We start from the raw sequence: 24,128 nt of genomic DNA, 5'->3' as shown, positions 1-24,128 counted from the left end.
ATTTAAAAAGGGAGGAAAATAATTAATTCATCTATCTGAGAAAGAATTTTCTTTTGTCAATCACAGACTGGGCATTCTTCAAGCAAGTACAAGTTAGAGGAATTCCTTTTCATAAAAAGGGGATATAAAATAAATACTCAGTTACTTTACCTTTTTATCTTTACTTTCCTTACTACGCCAAGTTCTTTATGTTATAAGGTAAAACACATATACAGGAAAAATACAGAGAACAAATACATAGTTTAGAGAGTTGTTACAATGGCAAATACCTTGTAATCAACACCCAGTCCAAGAAGTAGAACTTGCCACTGTGAAAGCCTCTTCTCTGGATCCTCTCATAATCTCCACCCCAGTGATAGTCACTGCCCTGATTTTGTAGTAATCACATCCTTGTTTTTCCTTATAGTTCTGTTACCCAAGTATACATTTCTAGGTTCTACAGTATAACTTGTCCATTTAAAATATTGTCACATTTTTTAGTCTCTTATAAGCCACAGGTTCCCTTGTACCCCCTTGCATTTGGGTTCCACTGTCTGCATCTTATCCTCAGGGCCCTTTGTTCCATGGTTTCCTGAAATCTAGCAGCCAGGTCAGGCCTAATCAGCTAGACCCATGTGTGATTACACAAGAATGATGAGACTCAATCCCTATCCTTGGAAAGCTGATAGTCTAGGGAGCATTTGAAAAGTAATCTCACATAGATTAAAATTTAGTTGCAATGATTAACCAACAATAAAAGAGTATTTAATGGGAAGATCAAACCCAGACTAAGAAACTGGGTTTTTAATCTGGCACATGACAGATAAGTAGATATAAGCCTGGGGGAAATGAGGTTGGCAGAGTATTACAGTCAGAGTTGGGGAGGAGAAGGAATTGGGGAGTTCCAGGTACATGAACAGGGAGGGTGGCAAGAAAGAGGGTGGGTGGCACTGACGAATCTGCAGTGGGAGCCAGGGCCCGCAGGAACGCAAGATTCAGTAGGGTGCTGGTCTTTATGCAAAGAACAATGAGACACCTGGAGGATCCTTAAAATAAAAGTCACTTAAATAAAGCTTTTACTTACCTGGCTAACGACCATCTCTGCCTTCACTCTCTTTTCAAAGAGCTTTTTCAAATGTTCATCAAAATTCTGTGTGCTTTCTTGAATAGAGTTTTGGAGTTTTTTCATTTCTGCTTCTAAGGACTAAAAGGAAGTCAATAGCAGAGTTAGCGTGCAGGAACATCAAATGTGCCTGGGAGGTGTGTTTGCATTTCACCACAGGGAGGTGCAGGTAGAGGGCATGTCTCCTGAAGTTCTGGGTCCTCTGCCCTCTTCAGTTGGAGATGTTCCACCTGGATCTGTTTAATGTACTGTCTGAAATTTTTATCAAAAAAAGATTACATGGGGGAAGGTTAAAAAGAAAACTGATCATGGCTAATGATGCAGGTAGAATTAGGCCCGGAAAATAAATCTCAGAAATCTCCCCAGGAAATTCTGATTATAAAGGACCTTCGGCATACAATCTAGTCCTTAAAAAAATCTTGATTTTTTTTTTTTAAAGCTGTGAATACATCTTCATTGAATTTTTTAGTTTCTAGCTTTTTATTTTTAAATGAACCCAAATTGATCAGGTCCCACCTGTAATGGGGGCCAGCTGGCCTCTGCTGCCCCCTGATGTGATCCACTGAGGACGCAGCAAGCCTATGACTGCTGAATTATTGCCAATATTTTCCCTTAGTCTAATTATGAGCAAACAATCAAAGCCAAGTTGAGCCATATTCCACAAAACAGTTGGCCTCCGTGTCAGGGAACGCAGCACACAAAGCTTCTCGATTAGAGGAGAGTAAAAGGACATGAAAACTAAGTGCAGTTGATTAGATTACGGATTAACAACAACAAAGCTATGGATTACTTTAGACAACAGGGAAGTTTGAATATGGATTGTATATTAGGGAATTGTATTATGTTAGCATTACACTTCTTGTAACTTTATTACAGTCATGTGGAAGAATGTCTTTGTTCTTAGGAGATTTATGCTATTGTCTTGGGGACTCTCACAATGTCTGTAATGTATCATCGACAACTTGAGAAAAAGAATAAATATGGCAATATGAAAAACTGGTGAATCTGGGTGCACAGGCATTTTAGGGACATGGATGTACTCTATGAGACATTTCTATGTGTTTGAATAATTCTAAAATAGAAATTGGTGAAAAAAAATCATCCACTTCAAAGAAGTAGATGGAAGTATAAAATGAAATGAGATTTGCCCTGAATTGATAATTGTTGCAACTGGATGAGGGGTAATTGTACTATTTTCTCTGTTTCATATATTTGACATTTTCCATACACAAAGGTTTTTAAAAACAGATTGAGGAGAGGGAAATTGGTGACCATGAACAGAGAAGTTTTGAGAAGATATTAAACAGTGGATTGAGAGGAAAGTGGCTCAAAGGAGTATTTTTTCTTTTAGATTTTTTATTCTTAATGAATTCAGTTGAATCCACAAGTCACAAGAACATAGAAAGAGCTAAAGATCCTTTTTGAGAAAGTTCTTTTTTCTTTTTCTTTGTATAAAATGAGAGATGGACAAGATGCCTAAGATGACAGCAGGTGCCTATGCTGATGGGGACAATCCAGTAAGTAGAGAGGGAAACAGATCCTACCGGGAAAAGGAGCAGACTGCTGGGTGAGGGGGAATGGGGTGAAGTGGAGGTCCAGGCCATCTTACCCATAAGAAACAGAAAGGCAGGAAACTGTATGGATTCAGGGCAGTAGATGTGGTGGAAAAGAGTAAGGAAAGTCTCTTCTAACTGTGTCTTTTCTCCCAGTGAGATAGAAAATAAGGCCAGCGTGATTTGAGGAGGTCAGGTGTCGGGACTCTGAGTACGGAGGAAAACGTCTGATGTGATCTTGCTCCCCAAAATGTGGTTCTCAAAGCAGCAGCTGCTGCACCATCTGGCTGCTTGTTAGAAATGGGGAATCTGGGTCTTTCCACTTCTTCAGAATGAGAGAATGTGAATCTGCTTTTTTAACAAGATCTCCCAGGTGCTATGGACTGGGCAAGAGGGAAAATAGCAGTGCTGAGTACCTCTATACACCCAACAAAGATTACAGCCACTAATTTAAATTGAAACCAGTTAGTATTTCTTTTCCCACTGCCTAGTGCAAAGTTGGGATTTTACCAGGTAGAGTATCAAGGAGCAGGGAGGTGAGGGTGTTAAGTGTGAAATATTTTACAGGGCAAGAGCATGGGGTAAATGGCACCACTTTAGGCATTTATACTCGCTAACTCCTTCACATCTTTACTGCTCTCAAGGCTGCTCATTTTGGCTTCTAAACAAGTACTGTTTAGGGTAAAATGCAAAGGCACTATTAGGGGACTACGGTGAATAAAAACAGGTTTATAGGTTAGCAGTAGATTCAAAGAAATTATTCATAAGCTGTAGCCAATCTAAAGCTGACAAACCTACTTGTATGGAAGGATGGTATATTTTATTTCTTTGCAGAAGAATAACATTTATTTGGTTGTATACCATCGTCTTTTGTGTCTACTATAATTGTAAGTAATTTTAATGTGGGAATGTTTCTTTACCATGAAAGGAGATAAAAGTGGCAGAACTGCATTACAAAAATCTCAGATTAGAATTGTAAATCAAGTGCTGTGTTGATATGTCATTCTCGAAACCTCTCTTTGAGATTGAGAACAAATCAAGCAAAAATATCACTGAGCTCTGATCAGCATAGATACTATAGAGCATGCACTGAGCATACCATAATAGGTGTTCCTTCAACATTTGAAGAATGTATGGAGAGCCAAATGAATTACAACAATGTGGGAAATGTGGAAATCAAAAAGAACTTAAAAATTTTGCTATAGATTCTTTAATTGTAAATTATCCTATTGTTTAAGTTAACCTCTCTCCACTTCCCTGAATTCTCTTGAGAATTTAAGCTCAAATACAATCTTCAAGCTACTAAAAACACTGAGAAAATGGGGGGCAGTAATTTGAAGAGCTGTCGAAACAAAACCCTTAATGTGGTAGCTTAAATTAATTCTTTGCTCCTCTGACCTTTCTGTATTTATCTCTTTCTTCATTTAACTCCTTGACTTTCTTCTCATACTCTTTGAATTGTTTCCTTTCCTCTTCAGTCCACAACGCATCCGGTTTTGCCATGAAAGCAGGTTGAGGAATCACCTGAAGACATAAAGGAAGACATGTACTTTTAGCTCGAAGATAGACAGTCACACATTAACAACTCTGAGTTACCATTTCAGTTAAAAAATAAGAATAAGAGCACTTTAAAAGGATATCGTTTTTCACATTAGCATGATGATGTCTTTGACCAAAGGATATGAAAAAGTGTCACAGCTGTTTTTCTGTGGCGTAAGCAATAGTGAACAGTTTGGGATATACCCAGACCCACAGGTGATAGGTTCGTATGTGTGAGTTGATATCTTCATAGGCAGAACAGTGCCTGAAGTGACCTGCATGTCAGGTTTTAAAGGCAGTGCTTTCTGGAGAATTGCAGGTGCATCACCATTCCTGCTTTCTATAGACACCAAAACCACTGTGGTTGCTTGTTTCTGTTCATTTGTTTGCTTTTGGTCAGAATGGAAGACAAGCTTGAGGTTTCAGATTTCTTTGTGTTCCTGACGGGGTATGGTTATAAGGCTCTGGGATATAATATTTGTTGCTATAGACTTTCTAAAACAAGGGTCACATAACAGAAATGGTAAAATTAAGTAGCGCTGTCCACCCCATTCTACCTTCTAAAAGGATGTTCAGAAATCTCACCATTCTTAAAATGTCTTCCTTCTTGACTTCCAGTACTCCTCCCATCATGTCCATCAGGGCTCGATATCTTGTGTCATTTTTCTGGGAAAGAGCAGGGCCAGAGAGGGCAGCTGAGACAGAGATCTGACACTCCAGTAGCACCAGGGCCAGCCTCCCACCCAGTGTTACAGTGACTGCATTTCAGACTGGGGGTGGGGGCAGGGGCATGAAGGGGGGGAGGAGAAGGTGGTCCCTGATTTCTGGGGGACCCCTGAGCATGACAAATGCCTTGATGTGTTTCTGTAGTAAACTACAAGTGCATGACTACTAGGTCAAATTAGGGACAAGTATTCCTAAAGGAAAGAGGGTACTGTTTGAGCAAAACTGCATACCTGACTCAACCTTTGCTTTGTTTCATGAGATACAGCCAGTCCTTTTTTGTCTTTTTGCCAAGAATTTACATGCCTGCGAGCTGTTATCTGAAAAAGAAAGTGTAGTTTCCTGCTGTTACTCTTAATAAAATTCAAACCAACTTTTATTCTAGGTATTATTAAGGGGACCTAAAGGACAATCAAGATTTTGCAACCAATTTCCTATCTTGGGATGAAGATGAGATCTAAAATTAGAGGGTTGGAAAAACAGATCTTTACTTTCTGATTAAGTCTAAAAACCCATCTCCATCGCTAGAGATTATATAATGGGGGGGCTGATTTAAGTAGCAGATGGGGGGAGGTTGGTTTCAAAGAAGTATCATCTACGCCAAATCCTGCAGGACAGAGGTTCTGAGAGGTTAATAACTGAGACAGTCAAGGAATTATGAGAATGCATGGGTGGCAGAAAAGAGCAAGGTAGCGAGGGGCAGGTGGAGAGGAAGGGACTCAGGGTGGGCACTCGGAAATGATCTTGAGAGTGCTGTCCAAAGTGAAATGAGCAAACACTGCAGGGGTTTAAGCAGGGGAAGGACACAGTAAGTTTGGTTTATAATAAAATCACTCTCTTGAATATAGAAGGGATTTGAGTAGGAGAAGCAGCAAAGCTGGCGAAGTTAATCATGCACATACTGCCCAGAGTAGGACCTTGGTGAGAGCAGCAGAATGAGGTCCTGCTGTCACTGCTCCAGAGTCTTAGGTTACCTGGCAAGAGTCCAGGTCAAGGGAAAAAGGACTCCCTAAACACATGCAGTAGAGTGGAGAGTTGAGAAGGATATGCTCTGAAGCATGATGGATTGAGGGTCAAATCCTAACTGTTTTGTAAGTAGCTTTGTAACTGTGATCAAGCTACTTAACCTCTCTGTGCCTCAGTTCCCTCATCTATAAAATGGAGGCAATACTGATAACCACCTTATAAGATCTTATAATGATAAATTAGTCTCAATCTCTTTAGGGCACTCAGTTTTTCAGAGGGACCGTGTGTTTGCTATTACTTCTAAGCAATGCTGTTATCTTTTGCTCCCAAACAATCATATTGGCTTCATGTGAGCAAATGGTTTTGAGTGTTCTCTCACATTGTTTATTTTTTAGAAGTGAAATATGGTGATATTTTAATTGTTTTCTTTAAGCATTTTTGTAAACAATTGCCTCTGTGCCAAACACCTTTTAAGAAGTCCTCCTTCTTCTGGGATCCAGACCACTCTGGTGACCTAGACAATGACCTGGCACTCACAGTGCGACCTGACCTTTCTGGGTATAGACACTGGGCCTGGACCAGGTCAGGGAGCCCCTCCCCTCACAAGTCTGGAATTGACAGCAAGAGATTCAAGGTTAAACCTCCTGCTTTCTTGAGTGTGAGAGATATAAAAAGGAAATTGCGAGAAGAAGCCAAAAAGCAGGGAGAAAAAAGCTAACAAATAAAGAGCACTTTTAGACTTCCCACAAAGTTCTGGGATTTGAATCCTGTTTGCTTTTAGGATTATTGTCTCCATCTTCCCTGGACTTCATGGGATTCAGAGAAGAAATCCTCATTAGTGCTGAGGCTATACCAACTTATATAAGTAATATAACCAAGAATTCTACCTAAAACTGTTGCTTACAGTACTGTAAACAAGAAGATGAGTAAATAAGAGCTTGGGAAAACATTAAGAGAGAGAAGGGGCTGGGTAATGCCATTAGTCAGTACCTCACTATTTTCTACAACAAGGATTCTCTCTGGCTTTTCAAAATCATCAAATTCTGGTTGCCAGATTGATTCTTCCAATTCCAGATCTACAATTATTTCTTGAAGTCTTACATTTTTTTCCTTCACACGCACAATTTCAAACTCTTTTTGTTTATATGCAGCATTGAACTCATTGTTGAAAGCAGTTTTTACCTTGTAAATGATATCCTGAAATTCAAAAATGTTACTGAAAACACATCACATATTATATCTGTCCTGGCAGCACAATCCCTGTTTTACTTTGCCTCCAAAATCATTTTTTTTTTTTTTAGAACTGCAAGTTGTTTTTTTTTTTTTTAATTAATTTATTTATACAAGCATTGGGTACAGTCAGAAGCGCGGGAGGGTGAGAGAATTCACCAGAGCCAGAGCAGGGAGCAGAGCAGGCAGAAGGACCGAAGTACATTGCTGAGGGGAGCAGCGGGTGGCAGGAGAGGGCTGCACGCCATGTGGGATCCTCCTCTGGTGATTTGGGAGCAGCCGGGGATCGAACCAGCGCTGCAGAGGCTGCTGGCAGCTTCACAACCCAGAGCTCAACCGCTGCGCCTCCGGGAAGGCCCTCCAAAATCATTTCGTAAATTATTAATAAATTGATCTTTCTAAAGTATCCTATGTTAAGTCACTTCTTGATTCAGTCACTTACAGTGGCATCCAACCATTGGCAGGATTAAGGCAACAGCATAAAGTTATCTCACAACTTACTATCAGAAATAGAAGTGGCAACCTTATGTGCTGTATGTTGAAAAATGCTAGAAGAAGAGGTGATGGATTACTTGGAAGCTCTTGGGGCTAGCTTTCTACTTTTGTGTATGTTCTAAAAAAATCTATCATAAAATGTTTAAAAATCAAGATGCCATATTTAAGTTGGGGACTATCTATTCTTTGGACCCTTGTCTGGGGGGATGTGGTATGGAAGAGATGGCCTATAGAGGTTGGAGGATCTCTCAGAGAATCGTAGCCACACACTATAGTCTACTTTATATGTACAGGTCACCCTCGGCAGAAAGGGAACCCGAACTGGCCAGCTGGGTCAGACCTCATTAAGGTGTAGGCAGGTTCAACTAGACTGCCCCCATCTCTGCTGATAAGAACAATGGGTCATGTCAAAGTAGCCTTAATTGTCTCATCAGAGTTCAATTAAAGTTGAAACCATAAACTGCTACACCAGAATTTGTCCTGGGTTGAAATGTACCTTTTTACTGGAAAATGCTTATTAAGCAATGGGACAGTGAGACCCCAAGGGCATGGGTAAGCAGTAGCTGAGTAACAAAAGAGATAACTAAATGGTTTTGAGTATAAATGCACAGAAATTTCACCAGGAGAGAAAAAGATATGAAGAGAGGGCAGAGTAACATGGCAGGTTAGAACTGCAGTCACAGATGTGGCTGAAGAGCTTTCAGGAACAGGAATGGCCAACATTACCTTGCAAGTCACCTGCACTGGTGCATTCTCAGCCATTGCATCTTACTAGGCATGTATGAACGTGTTCTGAGACTAACTTGTTTGTTTGGAAAGGAAAGAGCAGGAGCTTACAGGCTGAGGGATACTGTGACTTATCCTTAAGGCCCATATTTTAGAGAGTAAATTGTATTTCCCAGGTTAAGGGGATAGATAAGCAATACATCGTGATCTTGCAAGGAGGTACTAATTGATATATGGGTTACTGAGAAGATGGCCTTTAAGGATTTCTTAGATTTGACTTAAGATCTAAGTTGAATAATGATTTGTGGTATCATCCAGTATAGGTTTCAGATAACTGGGTTTTACAGAACCCAGTCCAAATAGATGAAAATAACTCTATATATAACCTCTGTTTTAAGAACATAGATGCCAGTCATCTGTATATTTCTTTATATACTTAAAAGACAAGGCATCATTAGATTTCAATTTGAGCCTTTGTAAGACATCTCAGGAAGCGTTTTAGAGATTTTCAAGGATAAAGAAGAAATCTACTCACTTTCAGCAATATTATTTGGTTGATTTTCTCCTCTCTTGAATGAAGTTCCAATTGGCTTGTTAATAAAGAAACATCTACTCCAAAGTCAGTACTCAGACTGCCAAGCAGGTAATTTGGCAAGTTGGTGTCTTTTATAACCACATTTTCTTCTTCCTCTTCATCCTCCTCCTCATGATGTGGCTTACTCAAGCCAGGTGAAGACTGAATTTCTATAATTTCCTTCCGGAGCTAAATACAGAAAAATATGTCATGGAGGTTATACAGTAATAATAATTCTTTAAAGGGAAATTTTGTGACAATTTTAATTATTTCAAGTATGATTTTAAGATGTTAAACTAGTTTTGCCAGCAACTGAATTCAAAGTGATGGGTGGATCCTGAAACTTCTGTACAAGTGATTAAAGCTTTGGAAACTGATAAACTCTAGATAAATCCAAAGAGTAAAACTTGTTCTTGGTAGTATGTGAGAGTTATGCTTTTTCTATCAGGATGACTTGTACATATTTTGAGTCTTTCTTAGCACTGAAACATTAAACAATATACCTTTTCATATTTTACAAAAGGACTTATTCACATAGGTTAAGAAGAAGTTAGTATGCCTTATTTTATGTTTCAGAAAGAATGGATGCAAAGTTCTGGTCAAACAAAACTACCCCAAAGGGTCAGTGTTTTTCAGTAGTTTGTCAAAGATTATTGCTAAAAACAAGAGCTGGAACTATTTTAAGAAAACCATAATTCCACCAAAACAGGGTCTACTTTATCCTTGGTCAACTATCTTAAAGTACAATCCCTAGTGCTAAGTTAAAAGAATGTTATGGATAAAGATAACTTCTGACTAGGGCTGTAACAAACTCCAAAGTTCATTTTAAAAATTTACCTTAATATTTGAGGGCTATATAGTGTTGTATAAAATATAGCCTTAACTTTTTGTATAGATATATTCTATAAAGTAATAAGGAATGAAAATATAAAATAACAATATCTAAACTTATCTTAAATTGTATCCCAATTCAAATCTCCATGCTGACACTACATGCAATAAAACACATGACTTATATTAATACAAACTATTTAAAATTGTACTTTAAGGCACTCTGTTTCAATCTTCTTTTGCTGCAAAACTCTCTTTAATTCTTTCAACTCTTCGTTGGAACGTTCTTTCATTGGGAAGTTCTCAACCACACAGGGGATATGAAAGCACTTGAAAAAAAAGCAAGATGAAATAAGTACATTTTTAGTGCAATTGTGTGTATCTGGGGTGCAGTGGAAGATGGTTTCCCTAATTAAAATTAATTCATAGGTTACATGCATGAGTGGAATTGACAATGGAAACTTTCCTTAAAATAAAACAATGTATGCTATTAGTATTGGTGTAAATTTTGTGTAGCAATATTATGCAAAGGATGTCCTTGTAAAGGCTTTTTATTTTCCTAGAGCATTGGTATTCAACTAGGATTGATTTTGCCCACCCTGCTCCCTCCACCCCCGGCCCCAGAGCTATTTGCTAAAATCTAAAGACATCTTTAACTTTCAGTAAAGGGAGTATGGGATGTTACTGGTGACTAGTAGATAGAGGATAAGAATGTTGCTAAATTTTCTATAATACATAAAACAGACCCCACAACAAAGAATTATCCAGCCCCAAATGTGCTGCTCTTGAGAAATTCTGTTCTTGAGCAAACTTCAATTTCATAAATGAGGTGTGACCATATACAGTACTTCATTACCCATGTGTGGGACACACTTGAAAGTGAAAAGGGTTCTAGTAATAGTTACTCTAGGACCACAGGCATAAACTGGGACTTTTGGTTGCTGAAAAAAAGAAATAGTATTAAGAGGAATCTTAATGGAAAACAGCCTTTTAGCAACCATCAAGGCAGACACAATGTTATGTCTCACTTTCAGTGGGTGTGGAATGTGAGTGAGCAGCCTTTTGAAACAGACATATTAAGACCCGGAGGCAGGGATTGTCACAAAGGAAAGCAGGAAAGAGGTGCTCAGAAAAATCTGAAGAGAAAAAATCAGAACAGAAATAAATGAAATAGAAACTAAAAAAAAAAAAAAAAATCCAAAAGATGAATGAAACCAAAAGTTGGTTATTTGAAAGAATAAATAAAATAGACAAACCCCCAGCCAGGCTCACAAAGGAAAAACGGGAGAAAGCAAAAGTAAACAGGATCACAAATGAAAAAGGAGAAATCACAACAGGCACAACAAAATCAAAAGAATAATCAGAAACTACTATGAACAGTTATATGCAAATAAACTCAACAATCTAGAAGAGATGGACAAATTCTTACAACTCTACAATCACCCAAAGCTAGATAAAGAAGAAATAGAACACCTAAACAGACCAATTACAAGCAGTGAAATTGAAATGGTAATTAAAACCCTCCCCCAAAACAAAAGCCCAGGACCAGATGGATTTACAAATGAATTCTACCAAACATTCAGAAACTAATTAGTGCCTATCCTTCATAAACTCTTTCAAAAAATTGAGAATGAAGGGATAATACCAAACATGTTCTATGAAGCCAGCATTACACTAATACCAAAACCATACAAGGACAACACGAAAAAAGAAAACTACAGGCCAATCTCTCTAATGAACACTGATGTAAAAATCCTCAGTAAAATTTTAGCAATCAGAATTCAACAATGTATTCATAAGATAAGTCACCACAACCAAGAAGGATTTATTCCAGGGACACAAGGATGGTTCAACATCCGAAAATCAATCAACACAATCCAACACATCAACAAAAAGAAATATAAAAACCATCTGATAATATCAGTAGATGCTGAGAAAACTTTTGACAAAATACAGCACCCATTTATGATAAAGGCCCTTGAAATTCTCAGGATACAAGGAACATACCTTAATATCATAAATGCCATATATGACAAGCCCATAGCTAATATATTATTCTCAATTGTGAAAAGCTGAAAGCATTTCCATTAAGATCTCAAATAAGACAAGGATGTCCACTCTCACCACTGCTTTTCAATATATACTGGAAGTCCTAGCCAGAGCAATAAGACTAGAGAATGATATACAAGGTATCCAAATAGGGAAGGAAGAAGTCACTATTTGCAGATGATATGATATTATACATAGAGAACCCCAAAACTCCACAGAAAAACTAATTAAACTTATCAGTTTAGTAAAGTAGGATACAAAATCAACACACAAAAATCAGTAGCCTTTCTATATACAAACAATGAATCTGAAGAAGAAGAAATCAAGAAAACCATCTCTTTTCTTATTGAAACAAAAAAAAAAATCAAATACTTGGGAATAAACCTAACAAAAGAGGTAAAGGACCTATACAAAGAAAACTATAAAACACTGTTAAAAGAAATAGAAGAAGACACAAAGAAATGGAAAGACATCCCCTGCTCATGGATTGGAAGAATTAACATTATCAAAATGCCCATCTTACCAAAAGCAATTTACAAATTCAATGCTATTCCAATAAAAATTTCAATGACATTCTTCAAAGATATAGAACAAATATTGATGAAATTCATATGGAGCCATCAAAAACCCCAAATAGCCAAAGCTCTCCTGAAAAAAAAAAAAAGGAAATAGAGGCATCACACTCCCAGATTTCAAACTATACTACAAAGCCATGATAATCAAAACTGCATTGTACTGGAACAAGAACAGACACAGGGACCCATGGAACTGAATAGAAAATCCAGAAATAAACCCACAGATTTATGGTCAACTAATCTTTGACAAAGGAGCAAAGAATATGCAATGGAGAAAAGAAAGTTTGTTCAATAAATAGTGCTGGGAAAACTGGGTTGCTGCATGCAAAAGAATGAACCTTGACTACTACCTCACACCATGCACAAAAACCAAATCAAAATGGATTAAAGAACTAGACATAAGACCTGAAACCATAAAATATATAGAAGGAAATAAAGGTGAAACACTACATGACATGTACCTCAGTAACATCTTTAAAGACTTGTCACCCAAAGCAGTGATAGCATAGGCAAAGATAAACAACTGGGACTACATAAAATTAAAGAGCTTTTTGTACAGCAAAGGAGACAATAACCAAAACAAAGAGAAACCCCACTGACTGGGAGACAATTTTTGCACACAACACTAATGATAAAGGACTGATCACAAAAATCTACAAAGAGCTGATGAGACTCAACAAAAACAAAGAAAATAATCAAGTCAAAAAATGGGCAGAAGAGCTAAAAAGGAACTTCTCCAAAGAGGAAATGCAAATGGCCAACAGGCATATGAAAAAATGTTCAACATCACTTGTAATCAGGGAAATGCAAATCAAAACTGCAATGAGATACCATCTTACACCACTGAGAATGGCACATATTAAAAAAACCAGCAACAATAAATGTTGGCAAGGATGTTGAGAAAAAGGAACTCTCCTGCACTGCTGGTGGGAGTGCAAACTGGTCCAACCACTATGGAAAGCTGTGTGAAGATTCCTCAACCTGCTAAAGATGGAGCTTCCCCAGCAATTCCACTCCCAGGTATTTACCTAGAGGACACAGAATCATTAATTCAAAAGGGCACCTGCACCACTATGTTTATCGCAGCATTGTTTACAATAGCTAAGCTATGGAAACAACCCAAATGCCCAAAAATAGATGACTGGATCAAGAAGATGTGGTACATATACACAATGGAATATTACTCAGCAATCAAAAAAGATAAACTCATGCAATTTGCAGCAACATGGATAGAGCTGGAAGGGATCATGCTCAGCAAAATAAGCCAGAAAGAAAAAGAAAAATACCAGATGGTGTCACTCATAGCAGGAATTTAGAAAACCTAAATAAGGGACCGGGAAAAAGACTAATTATAATAAAGTACAATCAAAATCAACAAGCAACTATAAACCAGAGACACACAGGGTGGGGGGGATTTGGGGGGAGGAGGGTTTAGGGTCAAAATAAGGAGGATGGGAATTGTATGGGGACTATAACCAAGATGAAAATGCATGCATTGTGCAAAACTGAAAAATGATGTAAAAAATATATAAAATTAAAAAAAAATAAAATATTGGTGTTTAAAAAAAGATTTGAATACTGTTATGATAAAAAATAAACCAATAATTGGATTAAAATAATGGCAGCAAAAAGATTAATAAATCTTTTTTGAATAAAAAACAGTCTAAAGAGAAGCTGGCTTGGAAGCTCACAGGCACTGAGCAAAGAAGGATGAGACAAGTAACACTTATAGGTGTGATTCAGCGCAGGAGTGGGCAGGGCAAGCATGCAGTGCCTTTCTGTGAAAAGATTTCCTTTAAATTTCTTACAATTTTTCTGCCACGAGAATTTAAACGAAATTCTTCATTGACCAAGGTGCTGTAGTTTTGTACCTGGGGTTGTATCTGTTACCTTAAGAGTTCGACCTTTTACAGCCATTGAATACCAACATTCTTCTTTGATAAGTTCAGTTAAATATCTCTTGGCTAGGTTATGCATCTCTGCATCCTTTTTTATCTAAGAACATAAATAAGGAAAAAGATCAAAATGAAAATGGGATCTGTTAAAAAATCTCAATTGTAAATTCACTACAACCATCATTGGCTCACATTTAGTGACGGTTTGATAGTCCCCAAAGCACAGAGCTGCCCCCCCATGAGAAACACTGCAGGAATACTTCCTGTCCTTGAGAATGGTTCCTGGAGTTTAGTCAAGAGGCTTGGGATACCCTTCCTTGAGGATCCCAACACAAACACCTTAAGGGTAGGCAGATCCTACACGTGAGCCAAGTGGGTATGAGAATGGGTGCATGGTGTTGGTGGGCTGGAGAGTTAAAGCACATATATCACAGATCCAGCTAGTGGATGCAAGATAGGGAAGCAAACCCCCTGTATCAAATCTTCCTCTTTTATTAGAGAAGTTTAAAAAGTTTATGAAGCTACCAGGTATCTAAATGAGGGCTTAATTTTCGTCTATGCATATTTGAAATTCTAGTTTGTAACCTGTGCATTGGGGTCTATATTTCACTTAATTCTTTTTACTTATATCCACCAAGAAGTGAAAGCTCCACTATTCCTGGGGGTCACATAAGTTACCTTTTCCCATTTAGAAACATGTATGTTATTGCAATTAGTTTTAGCTGCTTAAATAATCCAATTACTTAATAGGTAGTGATTAAGCATTCTGATTTTAACAGTGTGCCAAAGAGTTAGGATAAATCAAGACCCAACAAACTTTAATCCTTAAGATCCTCTTCTGAAATATTTTGCATTTCATTTTGTTGCCATAATTGTTAGCAAACTATGAAAATATCCCCTAGACTTGAAAATTTCTTGTTTATCTTTTTTCATTTCAGTTAATTTATTTATTGACTGAGCAATGGCTTTAGTTTGTGTTTTATTACTTTTTTACATTTATACATTGAGTTTAAGGCTAATCCAATTTTACATTACTTTTTTTAAACTGCTGTTTTGACATATCAATTGTCAGAACCTGTCCGATTCCCAGTCTATCTTGCCCTCCCCCCTCCACTGCTGAGGCCATATGATCAATCTCTCCAGAGGACAGAAAGACATACAACTGAAAAGGAGAAAATATTTGTACACCATACATCTGACAAAGGGCTGATATCAAAGATATATAAAGAACTCATACAACTCAACAAAAGAAAACAACCCAAACATAAAATGGGCAAAAGAGTTAAATAGCCACCACTCCAAAGAAGACCTACAAAAGGCCAACAGTCACATGAAACATGCTCAAGATCACTTATCATCAAGGAAATGCAAATCAGAAACACAATGAGATACTCCCTGTGAGAATGGTCCATTATCAAAAAGACCAGAAACAGGTATTATTAAGGATGTAGAGCAAAAGGAACCCTCATGTACTGTTGGCGGAAATGTGGACTGACCCATGGAAAACAGTGTGGAAAATTCTCCAAATATTAAAAATAGATCCAATATTAAAAATAGATAAACCATCAATTCTACTTCTAGGTATCATCTACTCTAATTTAATTCAAAAGGGCACCTGCACCCCTATGTTTATTGCAGCACTATTTACAATAGCTAAGCTATGGAAACAACCCAAATGCCCAAAAATAGATGACTGGATCAAGAAGATGTGGTACATATACCATGGAATATTAACTCAGCAATCAAAAATGATAAACTCATGCAATTTGCAGCAACATGGATGGAGCTGGAAGGGATCATGCTCAGCGAAATAAGCCAAAAAGAAAAAGAAAAATACCGGATGGTCTCACTCATAGCAGGAATTTAGAAAACCTAAATAAGGGACCAGGAAAAAGACTAATTATAATAAAGTAAAAATCAAAATCAACAAGCAACTATAAACCAGAGACACACTATGGTGGGGAGGGAAAGAGGGATTAGGGTCAAAATAAGGGGGGTGGGGGTGGGAATTGTACGGGGAATATAACCAAGATGAAAATGCATACATTGTGCAAAAATGAAAAATGATGTAAAAATATATAAAATAAAATATATAATAAAGAAGAAGAAAGGGCTTACTAAAGTGTCCAAAGTTGTCCTGCGGTGGCTAGGGGGTTTCTAAAAATGTTCAAACATAGGTTAGAAGATGGTTGGCATGTCATGGAGGAGAGATGAACATTTTCTTCCCTCCTAATCCCCCACTTCAGTAATCTCTGATTCAGTTCAGTATATACACACTAAGTTTGCTTTCTTCATGTTCTGTTGGTAAGGTTTTTGTTTTATTTGCATTATGTTGGAAATGTTTTTATCCTTTTATCATAACTTTATGGTGCATAAATTATATTTCCATACCTTTGCTATTTCTTCCTCACTTTTCTCATGAAGCCTTTGTATTTCTTCAAGATCCAAACCAAATTCCTGTGGCTCTAATTTTGCAATATCATCCAGTGTCTCATTTTCTTCCATCATCCTCAGAACCTAATTTTTAAAATAGGACATGAGAGTGACAAGTAAAGAATGAAACTTTAAAGAGGTGGTTGATTTTCCAGGTCTCTTTTGACAGCCATCAATAAAAAATAGATGTTCTTTATATCTAAATGTAACTGAATAAAGAATTAGGTTATGGGCTTATTATGGTTAAGTTTTAAGATTTGATCCATAAATTCTCATTCATCTAAAACCAAAAAAATGTGTTCAATACTTAATCACTTGAGTGATTAGGCAATTATTGATATTTAGGTGTGTTGATGGCATTGTTATGTGTTTTAAGAGTTCTTATCTTTTAGAGATACATACTGAAGCAATGAAAGATGAAATTATATGATATCTGGGATTTACTTCAAAATAATGGGAGGGGATGGGAGTAAAGGTATAGATAAAACTGTACCCTGTTAAAGTGCCTGAGAAAATTGAGCATATAGGTAGAGAGAAATAGTGGCTCTAGATCCTCATGCTCCATTGAACAACATAAAGTTCAAATAGTAATTTTAAAAAGAGAGCCAAATGTATTAGTATATCAAATCACTATACTTACAGTTTTAACAAGTGTTTTGATTCCTCTTTTTATCTCTTTCCTTTTACTGGAAAACTTTTCAATCTCTTTTTTGATGGCCTAAATAGAACACGAATATTACTTAAAAGAACAAGAGAAATGAGATGATAATTCATAGATAGATATACATACATCTTTAGTTACATATGTATGTATGTACATACATAAAACATAGAACTTTTCTGGAATCAAAAATAAACAAACTTCAAAGATTAATAACATGAAGTATACATGAATTAACAGCACTGAAACACCTTGGTTATGTCTAACTACTACTATGTAAAGTGGCCACTGAAGCAGCTTGGGACTTATGTCATTATAAGACCAATGCAAAGAAAATAATTTAGTGAAAAAGTAGAGAACAGTTGACCAAGGAAAACCAATGTGGCTCTCTTATTTGCAACTTGAATGAGACTAGAAAAAGAGGCTAAACCCAGACATGTGTTGCCACCTAAGTCACCTTCCTGCATATCTGAAGCCACAATGTGCATTCTGTTCCTGGTCCACCTTTGTACTTCAAGCCAACTTTGCAGCATCCCCCCAACTTACTCAAACAGGAGACATCATAGCTCATTCTTTGCTTTGATTTATTGGATATTAATGTTGGGTGTCATATTAGCCTAAGTATAGTCCATATTATTATTGAAGTAACAGTGGTTTATAATAGCTTGTATATGATTTTAGGGGAATAGGTGATAGATGTTATATCACCATACCACACCCACCACCAAAGCACCCTTATACTTTTACCATACATCATTGGGTCTCCTTCCCCTTTGTTTCTACCTACATCTCTCCCCCTCTACTAGCACCAGTTCTACAGGGTTTGTTTTGGTTTAATTTTGTCAACTCCTTTGTTTTTTTTCTCTGTATTCCACGTGAGTTAAATCATCTGGTATTTTTCTTCTTCTAATTTATTTCGCTCAGCATAATCCCCTCCAGTTCCATCTATGTTTTGCCAAAGGCAAGGTTTCATCTTTTTTATAGCTGAGTAGTATTCCATCATATATATATGTACTATTTCTTTTTTTTTTAATGTGGAGATTACTTTTCTTTCTTTTTTTTTATTAAAGATTTATTTATTTATATAAGCACTGGGTACAGTCAGAAGCGTGGGAGGGTAAGAGAATTCACAAGAGCCAGAGCAGGGAGCAGAGCAGGCAGAAGGACCGAAGTACACTGCTGAGGGGAGCAACGGGCGGCAGGAGAGGTCTGCGCGCCATGCAGGACCCTCCTCCGGTGGCCGGGGAGCAGTTGGGGATCGAACCGGCGCTGCAGAGGCTGCGGGCAGCTTCGCAACCAGCGCTCAACCGCTGCGCCACTGGGGAGGCCTTGTACTATTTCTTCTTAATCGACTACTTTGTTGTTGGAAAGTAACTTCACACTTGCATAATGTCATGCTCTGGAAGAGTAGTGTCTTGTTCTTTAATGAGTTTCCATAGGAAACAAATCTATTTGGAACACCTATAAAATTTTGTTTCAAATCTGTACCATGTTTTATAAATACCTCTTGGCTTTTTTGGCATATCCAGGGAAGTGTCTCCACATCAACAACTTGGGATGATTCATCTTGTGATGAGTCAGTGCTTATCCTTCTCTCCTTTTGTACCTGAGAAGAGACAGACAGACATTTCTTAAATTTAAATTCCATCCAGTTCTCCTCCATTCACCCTACTTTATATGATTGCTTTGAATCTCTTTGCACTTATTGCATTCCTTTTATAAAGTGATGTTGCTTACCAAGATGTAATGTTTTATTAATTTAATTGCTATCAGTCTGTCCTTTTATGAATCACTTTTCACTGAGAGAGCAGAAATGATCACACAGGTCACGCATTCACCAAGTCACTTTCTGCCTTTTCTTCCTTACTGTAGATCAAACGTACCTGTCTACTAGGGTCTGCCATACCATTCGTGCTTACAATTTTAATCTTTTTCTTCTTCTTGAGGTTCTTACACTTAATCCCATCACCTTCTGCACCATCCATTTACCCCTTCTGCTGGCTCTTTCCCAACAGTGTGAGTCCTTCCCAAACCTACTCTTGTGCTTCCTGTCCTACAAGAGCCACCATTCATTGACCACCACATTCCCCCCAATCACATCCTCTCCCTGTACTCCTCTTTGCAGCAAAATGTCTCAAAAGAATTTGGGACTTTTGCTGGTTCTCCTGCACCCTCAGTGGCTGCCCCTTGTCAGTTTCCTTTGTGTTCCTGAACTCTACTGGATCTCTAGAACTTGCTCTGTGTCCTGGTCTCCTCCTGTTTCTCAACATTCACTCTTCCATGATGGTATTGCCTATTTTATGGCTTTAAATTCCAGCCATAAACCCTTTCTCCAGTCCTGGCCTCTCCCCTGAACTCAAGGTTCATAGATCCAGTGGCCTACTTGGTATCTACAGTTGGATGCCTAACAGGTTTCTCAAGTCCAGCATGGGTAAAACTGACTTTAGATTCCTGTCTTTCCCAGCGCAGTGGCTCCTTCCCTGAAGTTCCCCAGTTTTGAAGGGTACCATCTCAAACATATTTGTTCAAGTGAAAATCTAGGTGTCATCTTTGAATACTTTCTCACTCCCCATGTCCAAACTTTCAGCAAATTCTGTCCACTGTACCTCTGAAACCTACCACTTCTCTTCCTCTCCACAACACTCTTCCACCTCTGTTACCTGAGTCTTCATCTTGGCCTCTTAACTCACCTCCCTGCTTCCATCTTGTTCTTTACAGGAAATATTCTCCACAGAGTGGCAAGTCATCATTTCAGAGCTATAAACAAGACCTTGCTAGTCTTCTGCTCAGAACACGTTAACAAGTTCTCACTACATGTAAAATAATATCCAAACTCTACCTGGTATACAAAAGTCCTTTGTTACCTGGTATTTTCCCAAAGCAAGGACCTCATTTCCTCTCTCCTTTGCTTGCTTCAACTGCACAGGACTTTTTTTGGTCCTCAAATGTGCCAAGCTCTTTCTCTTTTGCCCTGACTACTCTTTGTGAGCCCCACACCCTACCTTTGCATGTTGGCATGTACTTTTTTAAAAAAAAATTTTTTTCTAAGATTTTTATTTACAGGAGCTGGGGTACAGGCCAGATATGTGGGAGGGTGAGAGGATTCACCAGAGACAGAGTGGGGAACAGAAAAGGCAGATTGACGAAATACACTGCTGAGGGGAGCAGTGGGGAGAGGTCTGCTCGCCATGTGGGTTGCTCCGAGGCCGGCAGGGATCAAACCGGCACTGCAGAGGCTGTGGACAGCTTCACAGCACTGCGCTCAACCGCCTGCGCCACCAGGGAGGCCCTGGCATGTACTTTTTAACTCCGATCTCAGCTTGAAAATTATCTCCTTGAAGAGGCTATTCCAGCCCAACACTGTTACACCAGCCCATTTTTATTTGCTGAATAGGTCTTATTACTATTTTATTTATTTATTTTTCTCCCCCTGCTTACTCCAGAGGCAGGCAATTTTTCTGTTTTTTTCATGCACATATCCATTCCCCCCTGCAGTCTAGCACTTTATAGGAGCTTGATAAATATTTGTTAAATGAATGAATGTTGTTCTCTGACCAGACATTTTAATAATGCATGTCATTTAAAAGTAGAGAGTCTGGTTTTCCCAATCCTTGTATTGATGGTAAGATTTTTTTTAAGCAAGTCTAGATCTTGTACTACAGTTTGAAAAGATTTGAGTTTAATATTTGTGATGCTTTGAGAAAAATAGGATATTTTGCCTCAGATGTAGTTCATGCTCCTTTTGAAGATTATGGGATCCCCAGATAAAGAGGAATATTATTAACTATGTGCTAAAGAAAATCACAAGCCAAAAAGTGTCTGAGTTGAAAGAGAGAGAGAGAGAGAGAGAGAGAGAAAGAGAGAGAGAAACTATACTGGAACTCAACTGTGTGTTCAGATTCTGATCCCAAATCCAAGTTTTCTTTTTGTGTGTTACTTAAACAATCATTCTCCTCATCCATGTTGTCCCTCAGAAAAGTTAAAAGTTGTTGGGAATATTCAAGAATTTCATTGGCTAAGATTCCTCCAAACCTCCTGTGTTAATACAAAAGAAAGAAAGAGAACACATGGGACACAAAACCATAATTAAAAAAAAACAATATCCCCTTAGGAAGGAACCTGAAGAATCCATTGAACTTGTGCAGAAAGGGACTTTCAACCCATAGCCATGGTTTATTTTTTAAATTGGCCTGTGGCTACAGAGTTTTTGCTTGTTTTCCTTTAAACAGGTTAGATCATTTATATATACATTGATGCCTATGCAACACATATAATAACATTTTATTTTCCTTTTACGTTAGACCTTTTTCCTTTCCTGTTAAACTAGAAAGCTGATTTACTGAAAATTTCTCCAGTGAGAATACAATCGGCCACCTGGGTTTTCCCAGTCGTAGTACCCTTGATTAGGAGCAGAGTAAGGCAAGACCATGCACACGTCTGTTTTACAGTTGTGAAGAATAACCATCTTTATTGATAAAATACTGTGTGTGTGTGTGTGTGTGTGTGTGTTTGTTTTACCTTTTGACCCATTTCACCATTCTCTCCTACCCACCATCCTCTGCCTCTGGCAACTACTAATCTATTCTCTGTATCCATGAGCTTAATTTTATTTACTTTTGTTAGATTCTACCTAGAAGAGAGCTCATATGATGTTTGCTTTTTTTCTGTCTGACTTATTTCACTGATGCCTTTGAGTTCCATCCACATTGTCACAAATGCAAGATTTCATTATTTGTTTTTTGCAGATGAATAATATTTCATTATTTATATACAATGGGAAATTTTCTATGTTTATAATTAAATATGTATTTATATAACAAGTGTTGGCAAGGATGTGAATAGTGTGTGTGTGTGTGTGTCTATAATGGAATATTATTCACATCCTTGCCTATGCTGTTGTTTCTAACAGACCCCATCATGAGTGATATTGACAGATCATTTAGAAGTGTTGTCATGTGCCTTTGACCAAGGTTGCAAACTTAACTCTGTTTTGAGTCATAAGTCCAGGTGGTTAACCATCAATGGGTGAAAATGCCCTTATTTCTAAAAGTAGGCACCAGCACTTATTTGTTGTTGCCCAAGATGCTATGTATTCACTTGCTATAAAGGACAGGTTAGGACCTATCCAGTGAGATATAAGTTAATATTTTATTTAAGGTCCTATATGTAAGATGATGCAGTCTTCAAATGAACCTCTGAAATAGGTGACTCCTAAAATTGTTATGATATAAAATTTCTACAACATTTAACATTTTCAAGTGTCACTGAGAATGGACATGTTTTATTATCATTTTACCATAAAACGCCACATCATGTGAGCCACTTACTGTGCCCTGTACATACCTCCATCTTAGGAAAACAAGGGTGCCATCATTTTTCCCATTCACCAGAATGTTTTGTCCATCTGTTGAAATTCTCATCGACTGAATCCCATGCCCCTGGTGAGAATGACTCCGATACCGAACAAATGTTTCCTCAATAGTTTTAGGAATAAAGCACAGAAGTTACAAATGCAGTTCTACCACATGGTAGAAGTCTATGGGGCCTACATGTACTTTTGCTTAGGGAAAAAGCTTTTTCTATTTGCTAGCAGCATTTTAGTTAGAATGGAAGTAGCCTCTTGGTAACACATAGCACTAAAGATCGCTAATTCAAAATACGTTCACCAATATTGGGCTTTATTCCAGTTGTATAGGATAGAAGAAGAGCGAGCATTATCACCAAGTAATAATAGGAAAATCAGATACAGAGAAGTGAATGATTTTATAAAGGCTATGAAGTTAGGGGAGGGACCTTGAACAAGCAGAGATGACAAATTCAGGGACCTTCAAGCATGGGGCAGTTTCCATTTATGAGTGAAGCACAGAATGTGATGAAAGGGTGACGGGCACTGGGAAGAATGGAGGGCAACATGCCCTGTATGGGGGGTGCCAATTAAACTACTTCAGTGAGAACCCAAACAAGGCACATCACTGATCTGGTATGCAGGGCAACATTTATGCTCATTGACTAAAACCTAGGATTTTTGTGTCACACTGGTCCTCAATTATGATGCCTTAAAAAAATTGCCTTTTGGATAGGTCTCAAAATTCAAAATTTGTATAGTATTCAATGACATCCCCTTCTTGTCCCTATTCATTGTCACCTCCCAAAGGCAATGAATTAGTACCTTAAATAGCCTTTCAGAGGCTTTGCTATGCATATAAATTTTTATATAACTTTCTACAAAATGTAGCATAATACATTTATTATGCACCTTTCTTTCCCCCCTTAACAATATATCTTAGATTTTTCTCCTACTGTTGCAAAAATATCTCCTCATTTTATAATTAATAGTCCATATTTTACAGAATGTGAACCCTCAGTAAGGGCCACATCCTTCTCTCCTGCATCTAATATTCCACATTTACTTAGTTACTCTTTATGTACCATTACTTATTTATCCTATTCTCTGCTGATGGACATCAGGTTGGTTTTACAAACAGCGCTGCCATGAATAGACTCACATACACGGTGCTTTGCATAGAACCATTCAGAACAATTTTGACATCTTGCCACATGCTGTGCAACTATCAATTGTAGCATATATTAAAAACCATTTGAATAAGCAATGGGGTAGCAGAATTTGCAAATTGTCTAAAAAATAAGCTCTGAGGGACTCCAGATATGCTTAGGTGCATAGGTGAGCAAGGAGAGCCATATGGGCGTAACCACAGCCCCATCTACCTGGGTTATGTATGTGTTTTTCATGTTTGATGTGTGGGGCTGGAAACCTG

At 37.8% G+C, this 24,128-nt stretch overlaps 1 protein-coding gene across 7 annotated transcripts in view; it reads right to left on the bottom strand.

Annotated features, from left to right (window-relative positions):
* The window catches only part of CFAP43 (cilia and flagella associated protein 43), an 85,790-nt gene that overhangs the window by 15,551 nt on the left and 46,111 nt on the right, over positions 1-24,128 (bottom strand). For 6 of the 7 annotated variants that reach the window (XM_037497464.2, XM_054690123.1, XM_054690127.1 and 3 more), the window contains 13 exons: positions 22,696-22,826; positions 21,240-21,387; positions 18,857-18,958; positions 17,332-17,409; positions 16,650-16,775; positions 14,254-14,358; positions 9,952-10,068; positions 8,870-9,097; positions 6,874-7,080; positions 5,151-5,237; positions 4,780-4,860; positions 4,054-4,179; positions 1,064-1,183 (listed from right to left, as the gene is read on the bottom strand). In XM_037497464.2, coding sequence (XP_037353361.1) covers positions 1,064-1,183; positions 4,054-4,179; positions 4,780-4,860; positions 5,151-5,237; positions 6,874-7,080; positions 8,870-9,097; positions 9,952-10,068; positions 14,254-14,358; positions 16,650-16,775; positions 17,332-17,409; positions 18,857-18,958; positions 21,240-21,387; positions 22,696-22,826 — 1,656 coding nt within the window. The remainder of the gene's footprint in view (positions 1-1,063; positions 1,184-4,053; positions 4,180-4,779; positions 4,861-5,150; positions 5,238-6,873; positions 7,081-8,869; positions 9,098-9,951; positions 10,069-14,253; positions 14,359-16,649; positions 16,776-17,331; positions 17,410-18,856; positions 18,959-21,239; positions 21,388-22,695; positions 22,827-24,128) is intronic. The other variant, XM_054690126.1, reaches the window with a different exon arrangement.

This window comes from Talpa occidentalis, unplaced genomic scaffold (assembly GCF_014898055.3).
Source record: "Talpa occidentalis isolate TD23 unplaced genomic scaffold, MPIMG_talOcc4v2.1 talOcc4.8, whole genome shotgun sequence".
Taxonomy (NCBI): Eukaryota; Metazoa; Chordata; class Mammalia; order Eulipotyphla; family Talpidae; genus Talpa; species Talpa occidentalis.
Note: the sequence above shows the minus strand (reverse complement) of the source record. Positions and strands in the feature narration are given on the sequence as shown.